The sequence below is a fragment of the Salvelinus alpinus genome, chromosome 25, assembly GCF_045679555.1.
Source record: "Salvelinus alpinus chromosome 25, SLU_Salpinus.1, whole genome shotgun sequence".
Classification (NCBI taxonomy): domain Eukaryota; kingdom Metazoa; phylum Chordata; class Actinopteri; order Salmoniformes; family Salmonidae; genus Salvelinus; species Salvelinus alpinus.
This window is the reverse complement of record NC_092110.1, coordinates 33,896,578-33,910,880: the sequence shown is the minus strand read 5'-3', so window position 1 is coordinate 33,910,880 and position 14,303 is coordinate 33,896,578. Positions and strand designations below refer to the sequence as shown.

General features: G+C 45.5%; 1 protein-coding gene across 1 annotated transcript in view; it reads right to left on the bottom strand.

Annotated features, from left to right (window-relative positions):
- The window catches only part of LOC139553845 (oxidation resistance protein 1-like), a 31,029-nt gene that overhangs the window by 5,883 nt on the left and 10,843 nt on the right, over positions 1-14,303 (bottom strand). The window contains exons 5-12 of the mRNA XM_071366581.1: positions 14,143-14,253; positions 13,378-13,551; positions 12,575-12,706; positions 6,698-6,882; positions 3,927-4,339; positions 3,650-3,812; positions 3,234-3,417; positions 2,435-2,551 (exon numbers count right to left, since the gene is read on the bottom strand). Coding sequence (XP_071222682.1) covers positions 2,435-2,551; positions 3,234-3,417; positions 3,650-3,812; positions 3,927-4,339; positions 6,698-6,882; positions 12,575-12,706; positions 13,378-13,551; positions 14,143-14,253 — 1,479 coding nt within the window. The remainder of the gene's footprint in view (positions 1-2,434; positions 2,552-3,233; positions 3,418-3,649; positions 3,813-3,926; positions 4,340-6,697; positions 6,883-12,574; positions 12,707-13,377; positions 13,552-14,142; positions 14,254-14,303) is intronic.

The following is a 14,303-nucleotide window of genomic DNA, read 5'->3' as shown; positions in this document are numbered from 1 at the left end:
CGGATGGAGAAGGAGAAAGAGTGGCGGGAGAGTGAGAGAGACGGAAGGGGCAAAAAGATAGGAGAATATACACTTATTACAAGTATAAAATGAGCGGAAAAGAAAGTGAAAGGGAGATAGTTGGTATCTAAGTGAATGAGACCGGAAACAATAAGCAACTTGCAGAGCCAACCTGCAGGTCTCATTAGCTAATGTCTTGGTTCAAAGTGATCACAGCACTGCTCTGCTTAATGAATTTTTTATCTAACCTTTATTTACCTCGGCTAGTCAGTTAAGAGCAAATTCTTATTTACAATGAAGGCCTACCCCGGCCAAACCCTAACCTGGACGACTCTGGGCCAAGTGAAGTAAAAAAAAAAAAGTGATTTTCCTGTGTCCTGAGTGTACAAAACATTAGGAAAACCTTCTATTGAGTAGCACCCCCTTTTGCCCTCAGAGCGGCCTCAACTCTACAAGGTGTCGAAAGCATTCCACAGGGATACTGGTCCATATGGACTTCAATGCTTCCCACAGTTGTGTCCAGTTGGCTGGATGTCCTTTGGGTGGTGGACCATTCTTGATACAACGAGAAACTGTTGAGCAGCGTTGCAGTTATTGACACACTCAAACAGGTGCGCCTGGCATCTACTATCATACCCTGTTCAAAGGCACTTAAATCTTTTGTCTTGCCTATTCACCCTCTGAAAATTATGATTATGCTCTTTTAGTGTAAGAGCTGTTTGAAAAGACCGCTTAAAATGGCAAATTTCTGCCTATTGTGGTGGGATGGAGTTTTGGCCTGTCTGGTGACATCACCAGGCGGTAAATTAGATAATAGAAATTGTCCCCTCTACGCTGCACTCGTGTGTGACCGGGTATCTATTCCAGGACTGCCACACAGAAGAAATGCCAGGCCGCGCTGAGACGCAAGAGATTAAAATTCACAGAGTACGCCCCATGAGGTTTGTGCTATATAGATCAATGTTTTTTCTGTGATCGAATCAACATTATATCAGCACCTCTTCAATGCAACAAACCAAACCAAATCTAACTTTGCAAGATTGAGTCTATGATTTTGTTGTAGGCAGAGCTAGAGCGCAACGGAGTAGAATTCTATTGGCGGGGGTAGACCACAAGCAGTCTTTCAATCAACTCCGAGTGAATGAGCTTTTCAGATCAGTTCAGATCAGAGTGCATATCAGTGGATATTCTTTGCTAGTTAGCGAGTTATAACCCCAGTTATAGATAAGTATAGGTCAGCAATGGGGAGTTACTGCATCCTACAAGAGCACAAAATGTGTACTCTATATTTCAAGCTGTCTTTGAAAGAACAGTCTGGTAAAAAGCTCTTGTATTTTGAGACAGGCTTGAATATGCAAATAAGCCAATATGCAGAGGGTTAGTCTACATTGTTTTATTCTCTGTATGGTAATAATTATTATTTTGTAAAGTGGTTTGAAATAGGTGACTGTAATTTACAGTCACCTATTTGGCCCATGGTGTTACAGGCCCTTCATAAATGTAAAAACCTTTTTAAAATCAAAAGCTATGTTGTGAGATTTGCTCCATTGGTTTTGTTGGTAGGCCAACAATATACTCAAATAGCTACAATACTGTGTAAAACTGTAAGGGTACAGCCTCAGTGTTCGCCGTAAACGCACGCCGGAAGTTGCACATAATTCCCATAATGTTCAAGTTTCCGCTCACAAGACCTACAATTTTCTCAGTGCCTCAAAAACATTATAGGGAACATTGTTAATAGACACAATAATACAATAGAGTTCCAAACCCCTCTGTCAATAACAGTTCATTTTCAGTTTGCCTCTCCCCACTCAGAACACTCCTAGTAAAATTCTTGCTTAAAAATTGCTCTTTGCTAAGAAGCTATATGTTTATTTTTGACAATTTTAATTAACAACAATCACAGTAAGGCACTTAATTGTTACCCAGAAATAATATGATGGAGATAAAAATGGCTATATTGGACCTTTATACCTGATCCCTGCCTACTTGACCCTCCATCGTGAAACATGGCCACAGTAGAGGTTTTGAATATTTTCAGTACTCAGCACGAAGGTTCAGTAAATGAATGGCACTGTGTTTGACTGAAGGCCAGTGCTGCTCAAGGGAGCCTGAGGCAGAAGAAGGAAAATTAGGTTAAGTCTCAGACTCTGGATTTAACTTTAAACCCAGACCAGTCAACGCATTTGTGGAACTAGAGGCAAGAAGAGTAACGTGCGCAATTTCTTCTATATGTGTGGCGCTGGCCAGCGACACGTCATGAGAAGCAGTCATTAATTTCCCATTCGGGATTAATTAAGTAATTGTCTCTCCTTCTTATCCAAGAATGGATGAGATCTGTGAATGATCTTCGATTGTGAATTTGTGTGTGATTAGATGAGACAAGAGTGTGTGTTTTGTGAAGTTCTGTCTATGAATATGTGCTCACACTCACCTCTCTGACAAGCGATGCGTCTAAGATGCGACTCTGGGCTACGATCTCACACAGTCCCTCTGGATCTTTGTCCATGTCCAGAGGTAGTCTCCCTCTACCATCCTCCACTGTCACCAGCTGCAACACAAGACATGCAACCTAGTTATAAACCCATTAAAATCCCATTGTCGCCAAAACTTGACACACACACGTCAAACAATAACCCCTGACCCCACCTAAACACTAATCAAACTTTTAAACATTTGCCCAAACTTTCCCAGGCCATGGTGTGCACAAGGGGTCTTTACTTAACGCTATAGTCAAAAGCAATTTATTGCTGTTTACCTGTATGTCCACATCAGGCACTCCAGCCTTTCTTTATGACTCTCCTCAAAGACTCTAAAATACAGACTTACTTCCCAGTCAGCCCCAGTAAAATCCAGACTTACCTCCCAGTCCTCCCCAGTCTGAAATCCAGACTTACCTCCCAGTCCTCCCCAGTAAAATCCAGACTTACCTCCCAGTCCTCCCCAGTCTGAAATCCAGACTTACCTCCCAGTCCTCCCCAGTAAAATCCAGACTTACCTCCCAGTCCTCCCCAGTAAAATCCAGACTTACTTCCCAATCCTCCAAAGTAAAATACAGACTTACTTCCCAATCCTCCCAAGTAAAATACAGATTTACCTCCCAGTCCTCCCCAGTCTAAAATCCAGACTTACCTCCCAGTCCTCCCCAGTAAAATGCAGACTTACCTCCCAGTCCTCCCCAGTCTAAAAGCCAGACTTACCTCCCAGTCCTCCCCAGTAAAATACAGACTTACCTCCCAGTCCTCCCCAGTCCGCCCATGGTTCTTGGACACCTCCTGTTCTTCTTCCTTCTCCTCCTCCTCCTCTTCTCTGTCTTCAACCAGTACAAACTCCTCCTCGTCGCCCTCCTCCGACCCTCCCTCCAGCATGCACAGACCAGGCCTCCAGTGGTTCATGTAGGCGTACAGCTCATCTGAGCTACAGGCAACAAGACACGACAGACTTTTGATTAACTTCTTGAACTTGAACTTGAAGCCTCTACATTCCTCAGCATTCAACAGCATTTCAAATCGCTACAGGAGACATGTTAAACTTGATGTTAATGTTAGACATTGTCAGTGTGAGGTGTTAATGTTCACAGAATCTAAACAGAATGTTAATGTTAAACTAAAACAGTCTGTTTCTGTGGCTCCAGACTGCAGACGGTTACCTCTCCTGGGAGAAGGCGAACCAGGAGTCCCTCCGGGGTAAGGTTTTGTTTGTCCCCAGCAGCAAGCCTGCAGCCACACCTTTCTTCTTCCCAGTGGATTGCTGGAGTCTCAGCCTGACGAACATCAGACCTCCAGAAGTCCCTGAAGACAGTCTAGAGGGGCCTGGAGAAGAGGGAGGGGGAGAATGAGGGAGAGAGAATGGAGAAAAATTAACTAAACAGTACTCCTTGGGATGAAACCATGATATAAACCTATTGACTTGATTCCTTTCCTTACCTGGTGTCTGATTCCTCACAGACTGCTGCTTCTTCGTCCCCTCTCTGTCCACCAGCTCCATCCTCACTTTATTCCCTGTCCCTGCTGCCTCTTGTCCTCCACACCAGGTGGCAGCACTGCTCAACACGGATCCTCCCACAGTCCTGGATGACTGCACAACCAGCTCTTCCAGCGGACTACCCTTCCCCTCCAACTGCCACTCAGCCATGTCACTGCTCCTCTCCTCCTCAGAGAACCCCTGGACCAGGCTCAGAGCCAGGGCAGACCTCAGCTCCGATGTAGCAGCAGACAACAGTGCTGGGACAGTCTCCCCCTTGTGGTGTGGAGGGCTAGTGCTTCTTCGCCTCCCACCCTGCCCGAGCATCTTGACAGTTTTGGAGCCAGTTTTCTGTATGTTTTTAGTTCCTTTCCACCTAGTAACAGGTTAAAGAATATTTTTTAAGCCTCGAGACATGGTGTGTCATTCAGAGGGTGAATGGGCAAGACAAAATGAATGGGGGGTGTGCAACTCAATATTAGGAAGGTGTTCCTAATGTTTAGTATACTCAGTGTATGTTGCATGTTTTGCAATATCTGACCTAGCAAACATTCCTTGACACCATAGATGTCCAAGGGCCAATTTCATTGGCTATGATAGACAGGAGAGGGACAAGGCCAAGTGCATCATAGAGGACCCTACACACAATCTTGCCAAATGTTTTGAACTGCTGCCCTCTGGAAGGAGATACAAGGTCCAGGACAGATGTAGGATGCTGAACAGTGGGCCATATGTAGGCTGCTGAACAATGGGCCATGGGACAGCTGTAGGATGCTGAACAGTGGTCCTATAACATATTTAGGATGCTGAACAGTGGTCCTAGGACAGATGTAGGATGCTGAACAGTGGTCCTAGGACAGATGTAGGATGCTGAACAGTGGTCCTAGGACAGATGTAGGATGCTGAACAGTGGTCCTAGGACAGATGTAGGATGCTGAACAGTGGGCCATGGGACAGCTGTAGGATGCTGAACAGTGGTCCTATAACATATTTAGGATGCTGAACAGTGGTCCTAGGACAGATGTAGGATGCTGAACAGTGGTCCTAGGACAGATGTAGGATGCTGAACAGTGGTCCTAGGACATATTTAGGATGCTGAACAGTGGTCCTAGGACAGATGTAGGATGCTGAACAGTGGTCCTATAACATATTTAGGATGCTGAACAGTGGTCCTAGGACAGATGTAGGATGCTGAACAGTGGTCCTATAACATATTTAGGATGCTGAACAGTGGTCCTAGGACAGATGTAGGATGCTGAACAGTGGTCCTAGGACATATTTAGGATGCTGAACAGTGGTCCTAGGACATATTTAGGATGCTGAACAGTGGTCCTAGGACAGATGTAGGATGCTGAACAGTGGTCCTAGGACATATGTAGGATGCTGAACAGTGGTCCTAGAACATATTTAGGATGCTGAACAGTGGTCCTAGGACATATGTAGGATGCTGAACAGTGGTCCTAGGACATATTTAGGATGCTGAACAGTGGTCCTAGGACATATTTAGGATGCTGAACAGTGGTCCTAGGACATATGTAGGATGCTGAACAGTGGTCCTATAACATATTTAGGATGCTGAACAGTGGTCCTATAACATATTTAGGATGCTGAACAGTGGTCCTAGGACAGATGTAGGATGCTGAACAGTGGTCCTAGGACATATGTAGGATGCTGAACAGTGGTCCTAGGACATATGTAGGATGCTGAACAGTGGTCCTATAACATATTTAGGATGCTGAACAGTGGTCCTAGGACAGATGTAGGATGCTGAACAGTGGTCCTAGGACATATGTAGGATGCTGAACAGTGGTCCTAGGACATATGTAGGATGCTGAACAGTGGTCCTAGAACATATTTAGGATGCTGAACAGTGGTCCTAGGACAGATGTAGGATGCTGAACAGTGGTCCTAGAACAGATGTAGGATGCTGAACAGTGGTCCTAGAACATATTTAGGATGCTGAACAGTGGTCCTAGGACAGATGTAGGCCCAATACACGGTCAGACAGTAGACAGCATAAACTGAATAATGATGTGTGCATTAATTATTATCTTTCCAGTGTTTCCCATTTTCAATGTATTGTAGTATATTGCTTTCTTGTGTATCTGTATGCTGGCTTCACATAATTAATTTCCATGTAAATGGACAATAAAGTATATTGTATCGTATCATATACCCCATTTCCACTGCTAGATATTAGAGATTATACAGTATTTAAAGCTGCAATATGTTAACTTTTTGGGAGACCTGACCAAATTCACATAGAAATGTGAGTTATATATTTGCCATTCTCATTGAAAGAAAGTCGAAGAAGTGGTAGATCTGTTCTATCTGAGCTATTTCTATGCGAGCTATTTCTGTGTGTGCTATTTCTATGCTTCCTGTTCTTAAGTTTCGTTTTTGTGTCTTTCACTTTTGTACACCAGCTTCAAACAGCTGAAAATACAATATTTTGGGTTACTGAAAATATATTTCACAGCGGTTTAGATGGTACAATGATTCTCTACATTGCTTGTTTGTAACAAACTAAAAATGTCAGAGACCCACACTACACAAGTCAGAGTGCGTATTCGAGATACACCAATTTAACACAGGTCTGCGCAGAATATAGGATCATAATAGTGACCTCATAAGTTAAACGCCATCCAAGGCATTGTGAAGATATGTTGATCTGTGCAGAGCTACACCAAATCGGTGTGTGCCTTGAACGTGCACATAGCCATTTAGTGCTGACCTGTGTGTGGAGGAGTTGAAGTGCACGTGGGAGATGTCAGAGTAGAAGGAGACCGAGGCCAGGCTGTCCACTGAGCAGGACAGCAGGTACTCCTCACAGCCGTGCTCTATCACCAACGGGTGAGTCTTACACGGGTCAAAGAACATCTTATTGGATGTCACCAGCAAGATACCAGAAACCACACCCTGGTGAGAGAGAGAGAGAGAGAGAGAGAGAGACGGGTGAGAGAGGTGAGTATGTGAAGAAAGAGAGGTGAGAGATGAGATAGATGAGTGGGAGGTGAGAGAGGTGAGCAGGTATTTTATTAGGATCCCCATTAGCTGTTTCTGAAGCAGCAGATACTCTTCCTGGGGTCCACACAAAACACGACATAATACAGAACATCAATAGACAAGAACAGCTCAAGGACTGAACTACACACATTTTAAATAAGAACAATAGTCCCAAAAGAGGTTCTACGGACAGTTGCATACATACATACATACATACATACATACATACATTAGTACATATACAGAGTGTACAAAACATTAGGAACAATGTCCTAATATTGAGTTACATCCCCGCCATTTTTCCCTCAGAACAGCCTCAGTTCGTCGGGGCATGGACTCTACAAGGTGTCGAAAGCTTTCCATAGGGATACTGGCCAATGTGGACTTCAATGCTTCCTACAGTTGTGTCAAGTTGACATGATGTCCTTTGGGTGATGGGCCATTTTTGATACACACTGGAAACTGTTGAGCATGAAAAACACAGCAGCGTTGCAGTTCTTGACACACTTAAACCGGTGCGCCTGGCACCTACTACCACACCTCGTTCAAAGGCTCTTACATTTTTTTGGTCTTGCCATTCACCCTCTGAATGACAATTGTCTCAAGGCAAAATCCTTCATTAACCTGTCTCCTCCACTTCATCTACACTGATTGAAGTGGATTTATCAAGTGACATCAATAAGGGATCATAGTTTTCACCCGGATTCACCTGGTCAGTTTATGTCATTGGAAAGTGTTCTTAATGTTTTGTACACTCAGTGTACATATGCAAACGAGTTATTTAGGTCAGATAGATAGGGGAGAGGCGCTGTACTGTGAAGCGTTGTATTAGTTATCGTGCTGTTTGCTTGAGTAATTTGAGATGGAAGGGAGTTCCATGTGATCATGGCTGTATATAATACTGTGCTTGCTACGCCACAGCTTATAAACTCAGCAAAAAAAGAAACATCCTCTCACTGTTAACTGCGTTTATTTTCAGCAAACTTAACATGTAAATATTTGTATGAACATAACAAGATTCAACAACTGAGACATAAACTGAACATGTTCCACATACATGTGACGGACAGAAATCAGATAATGTGTCCCTGAACAAAGGAGGGAGTCAAAATCAAAAGTAACAGTCAGTATCTGGTGTGGCCACCAGCTGCATTAAGTACTGCAGTGCATCTCCTCCTCATGGACTGTACCAGATTTGCCAGTTGCTGTGAGATGTTACCCCACTCTTCCACCAATGCACCTGCAAGTTCCCGGACATTTCTGGGGGGAATGGCGCTAGCCCTCACCCTCCGATCTAACAGGTCCCAGACATGTGCAATGGGATTGAGATCCGGGCTCTTCGCTGGCCATGGCAGAACACTGACATTCCTGTCTTGCAGGAAATCACGCACAGAACGAGCAGTATGGCTGGTGGCATTGTCATGCTGGAGGGTCATGTCAGGATGAGCCTGCAGGAAGGGTACCACATGAGGGAGGAGGATGTCTTCCCTGTAACGCAAGCTTTGAGATTGCCTGCAATGACAACAATTGGATTCAGTCCGATGATGCTGTGACACACCGCCCCAGACGGACCCTCCACCTCCAAATCGATCCCGCTCCAGAGTTCAGGCCTCGGGGTAACGCTCATTCCTTCGACGATAAACGCGAATCCGACCATCACCCCTGGTAAGCCAAAACCGCGACTCGCCAGTGAAGAGCACTTTTTGCCAGTCCTGTCTAGTCCATCGACGGTGGGTTTGTGCCCATAGGCGATGTTGTTGCCGGTGATGTCTGGTGAGGACCTGCCTTACAACAGGCCTAAAAGCCCTTAGTCCAGTCTCTCTCAGCATTTTGCGGACAGTCTGAGCACTGATGGAGGGATTGTGCGTTCCTGGTGTAACTTGGGCAGTTGTTGTTGCCATTCTCTACCTGTGATGTTCGGATGTACTGATCCTATGCAGGTGTTGTTACATGTGGTACTCCACACTGCGAGGACGATCAGCTGTCCGTCCTGTCTTAGGCGTCTCAAAGTACAGACATTGCAATTTATTGCCCTGGCCACATTTGCAGTCCTCATGCCTCCTTGCAGCATGCCAAAGGCACGTTCACGCAAATGAGCAGGGACCCTGGGCATCTTTCTTTTGGTGTTTTTCAGATTCAGTAGAAAGGCCTCTTTAGTGTCCTACGTTTCATAACTGTAACCTTAATTGCCTACCATCTGCAAGCTGTTAGTGTCTTAATGACTGTTCCACAGGTGCATGTTCATTAATTGTTCATGGGTCATTGAACAAGCATGGGAAACAGTGTTTAAACCCTTTACAATGAGGATCTGTGAAGTTATTTGGATTTTTACAAATTATGTTTGAAAGACAGGGTCCTGAAAAAGGGACAGTTTAACTATAAATTGAGTATAACTATATGAAATCTAAGATGTGTCAAATAAATTATATCCATCGTTTATTTATTCATGTGTGTGTGTGTGTGTGTGTATATACATACATATATATATATATATATATACACACTGCTCAAAAAAATAAAGGGAACACTAAAATAACACATCCTAGATCTGAATGAATGAAATATTCTTATTAAATACTTTTTTCTTTACATAGTTGAATGTGCTGACAACAAAATCACACAAAAATTATCAATGGAAATCAAATTTATCAACCCATTGAGATCTGGATTTGGAGTCACACTCAAAATTAAAGTGGAAAACCACACTACAGGCTGATCCAACTTTGATGTAATGTCCTTAAAATAAGTCAAAATGAGGCTCAGTAGTGTGTGTGGCCTCCACGTGCCTGTATGACCTCCCTACAACGCCTGGGCATGCTCCTGATGAGGTGGCGGATGGTCTCCTGAGGGATCTCCTCCCAGACCTGGACTAAAGCATCCGCCAACTCCTGGACAGTCTGTGGTGCAACGTGGCGTTGGTGGATGGAGCGAGACATGATGTCCCAGATGTGCTCAATTGGATTCAGGTCTGGGGAACGGGCGAGCCAGTCCATAGCATCAATGCCTTCCTCTTGCAGGAACTGCTGACACACTCTAGCCACATGAGGTCTAGCATTGTCTTGCATTAGGAGGAACCCAGGGCCAACCGCACCAGCATATGGTCTCACAAGGGGTCTGAGGATCTCATCTCGGTACCTAATGGCAGTCAGGCTACCTCTGGCGAGCACATGGAGGGCTGTGCAGCCCCCATAAAAAAAATGCCACCCCACACCATGACTGACCCACCGCCAAACCGGTCATGCTGGAGGATGTTGCAGGCAGCAGAACGTTCTCCACGGCGTCTCCAGACTCTGTCACGTCTGTCACATGTGCTCAGTGTGAACCTGCTTTCATCTGTGAAGAGCACAGGGCGCCAGTGGCGAATTTGCCAATCTTGGTGTTCTCTGGCAAATGCCAAACGTCCTGCACAGTGTTGGGCTGTAAGCACAACCCCCACCTGTGGACGTCGGGCCCTCATACCACCCTCATGGAGTCTGTTTCTGACCGTTTGAGCAGACACATGCACATTTGTGGCCTGCTGGAGGTCATTTTGCAGGGCTCTGGCAGTGCTCCTCCTGCTCCTCCTTGCACAAAGGCAAAGGTAGCGGTCCTGCTGCTGGGTTGTTGCCCTCCTACAGCCTCCTCCACGTCTCATGATGTACTGGCCTGTCTCCTGGTAGCGCCTCCATGCTCTGGACACTACGCTGACAGACACAGCAAACCTTCTTGCCACAGCTCGCATTGATGTGCCATCCTGGATGAGCTGCACTACCTGAGCCACTTGTGTGGGTTGTAGACTCCGTCTCATGCTACCACTAGAGTGAAAGCACCGCCAGCATTCAAAAGTGACCAAAACATCAGCCAGGAAGCATAGGAACTGAGAAGTGGTCTGTGGTCACCACCTGCAGAACCACTCCTTTATTGGGGGTGTCTTGCTAATTGCCTATAATTTCCACCTGTTGTCTATTCCATTTGCACAACAGCATGTGAAATTTATTGTCAATCAGTGTTGCTTCCTAAGTGGACGGTTTGATTTCACAGAAGTGTGATTGACTTGGAGTTACATTGTGTTGTTTAAGTGTTCCCTTTATTTTTTTGAGCAGTGTATATATAGTGCCCCTTGTGTGCACTTCTGGTAATACCGTAAATCCAGGTATGGTACAGAAACAATATGACGGTAAGATAATCTGGACACCATCTAGATACCACCCAACCCGGAATCAATCTCTCCTCTATTTTGAGCCATACTGTGGACATTAGCCCTCTACATAGAAGGGCAAGACGTGCTGCTCTGTTCTGGGCCAGTTGCAGCTTTTCTAGGTCCTTCTTTGCAGCATTTGACCATATCACCGAGCAATAGTCAAGTTTAGATCAAACTAGAGCCTGCAGGACTTGTTTGGTCGACTGTGGTGTTAAAAATGCTGAGTATCTCTACAACAATTGAATCAATATGCCTTGACCGTGACAATTTACAGTCTAAGGTGACATGCTAGTGATAGATGATTAGAGGGCCTTGTGAAATGCCACACTTTACATGTTTTCCATTAGAGAAGCTTCCATTCAATAAAACCCTCTGGGTTCTATTGGATAGATAGCTCTCAACGCATAATATGGTCGAGGATGTAAAGGCATAGCACATACGTTTTTCTAATAACAGATTATGGTCAATAATATCAAAGACTGCAATGAAGTCTAACAGTACAGCTCCAACAATCTTCTTATTACCAATTTCAAAGTCAGAGAAATACAGTAGCATTGTATCTGGTCCACAAAGAAAATCTCCCAAAAGTTTGCTAAGAGCCGGCAGCAGGTGATTGGCCGGCTGACAGAACTAGTAAAGGGCGCTTTACCATTCTTGGGTAGCGGAATGACTTTAGCTTCCTTCCAGGTCTGAGGACAAAGACTTTCCTCTAGGCTCAGATTTAAAGATATGAGTTAGGAGTGGCTATAGAGTCAGCTACCATCCTCAGTAGCTTTCCATCTATGTTGTTAATGCCAGGAGGTGAGAGAGGTGAGTGAGTGGTGAGAGAGGTGTGGGTGGTGAGAGGTGAAAGAGGTGAGTGGGTGGTGAAAGAGGTGAGTGGGTGGTGAGAGGTGAAAGAGGTGAGTGGGTGGTGAGAGAGGTGAGTGGGTGGTGAGAGAGATGAGTGGGTGGTGAGAGAGGTGAGTGGGTGGTGAGAGAGGTGAGTGGGTGGTGAGAGAGGTGAGTGGGTGGTGAGAGAGGTGAGTGGGTGGTGAGAGAGGTGAGTGGGTGGTGAGAGAGGTGAGTGGGTGGTGAGAGAGGTGAGTGGGTGGTGAGAGAGGTGAGTGGGTGGTGAGAGAGGTGAGTGGGTGGTGAGAGAGGTGAGTGGGTGGTGAGAGAGGTGAGTGGGTGGTGAGAGGGTGGTGAGTGGGTGGTGAGAGGGTGGTGAGTGGGTGGTGAGAGAGTGGTGAGTGGGTGGTGAGAGAGGTGAGTGGGTGGTGAGAGGGTGGTGAGTGGGTGGTGAGACAGGTGAGTGGGTGGTGAGAGAGGTGAGTGGGTGGTGAGAGAGGTGAGTGGGTGGTGAGAGGGTGGTGAGTGGGTGGTGAAACAGAGGTCAGCAAGAGGTTAGAGAGGAGTGAGCGAGAATGACTCGTCTCCACCCACCTTGCGGTCAGTGATGTAGCGGCAGAAGAGCTTGAGGTACGGCATTGCCGCTGTTCCCTCCCTCAGGGAACACTCAGGTGGGAGGGCCAGTAGGCAGAGCTGTCCATCAGGCATTGGCACCGCCTCCACATCCTATGAGAATCAAAGCAAGCACAGTTTTTTTTTTTAAACACAGCAGAGGAAATTCAATTTTTTAAAGTCTAGTGGCGCAGCGGTCTAAGGCATTGCATCTCAGTACTAGAGGCGTCACTACAGAACCTGGCTTGATCCCGGGCTGTATCCCAACCGGCCGTGATCGTGAGTCTCATAGGGCGGTGCATAATTGGCCCAGCGTCGTCCAGGGTTATTAGGGGAGGGTTTGGCCGGGGTAGGCCATCATTGTAAAATAAGAATTTGTTCTTAACTGACTTGCCTAGTTAAATAAAGGTTAAATAAATTTAAATAAAAGTTAGCAATGTTTAAAGAAGGCATTATCCACTCGTTAAAACAGTGCTTTACATTGAAAGCTAACTAAGCAGCTTCCAAAAGAACAGCATTTGAAGAAACAATCAATCATTGCCATTAGCTAAAAGTTTTTCCAGTCATGCATTGACTCTTGTTCTATTGAACAATTTCAGCTCTGCTAAGCTAGTTTAGCCTCTCTTAACAAGAACAGGCAGGTTCACCACACCAAAAGCAATAACACACTCCATTAAAGGCCTGACATGACACAGAAAAACATGGTTAAATCATTTAAAAACATTGTTAAATTTACTTCCTCTTCGGTGTGGATTGTGGAATAAATTCATCCACATTGTCCTTACCAGTAACTTGTCATACTCTGCGTCCGGTGACGGGGAGTGAGGGCTGGGCGATGGGGCCGGAGAAAGCCCTGGGTCAGTGTCCAACTCTGGCTCCAGCCTGAGGTCGGGGTCAGGGTGCGTCGCCACGGGAGATGAGCCTTGGCCAGAGCCTTTACTCTTGGGAACGCGGAGGTGCTTCAAAATGGAAGAGCGGAGAAACATCACAACACAGAACAACACAAACTCAAGCACTTCTGTTAATAATACTCTGCCAAGTCTAGGACCTACCACTTCCTCTTTCTAACTGAACTTTACATCTGCGGTCTCATCTGTAGCCTACTGGAGTGGGGGGATGGACGCTTGATTGGTAACCATGCAAATAGGTTTTCCCAGAATGCCATGTGGTGAAGGCTATGCTCTGTTACTCATTTTGCATGTCAAATCCATAGTGGAAGGGACAAACAAAACAGCAACATATAATGTCACTACGCTGACTTTTGATCATTATACTGGAAGAAAAACACACGTATGGAGATAAAAGATGACAATGTACACATTTTGTCCGTTTCTCGTGAAATGGTATGAAGCTGATCATACCCGCAGGCCTGCAATTAGTGTGTCAGGTCTCCTCACCTTGAGATGTGACAGAAATAACCTGTCACATCTCACGGTGAGGAGAACGTTCAGAATGCTGATACAATGACAGAAGATTCCAATGTCATATACTGTATGTATGCATGTATGTAGCATCTGATAAGGTTGGGAACCATGGTGACGTCTTCTTACCTGCCGGGAGATGAGGGAGGAGGAGGTGGAGAGATGCCTGTTCAGCTTGGTCTGATCTCCCAGGCTACTGTACTGGGAGGTGACACTGAACACAGTGTCTTCATGGTGGACCTGTGAGTACACACATAGTGCAGAAATCCACGTAGGTACTCAAATATGAA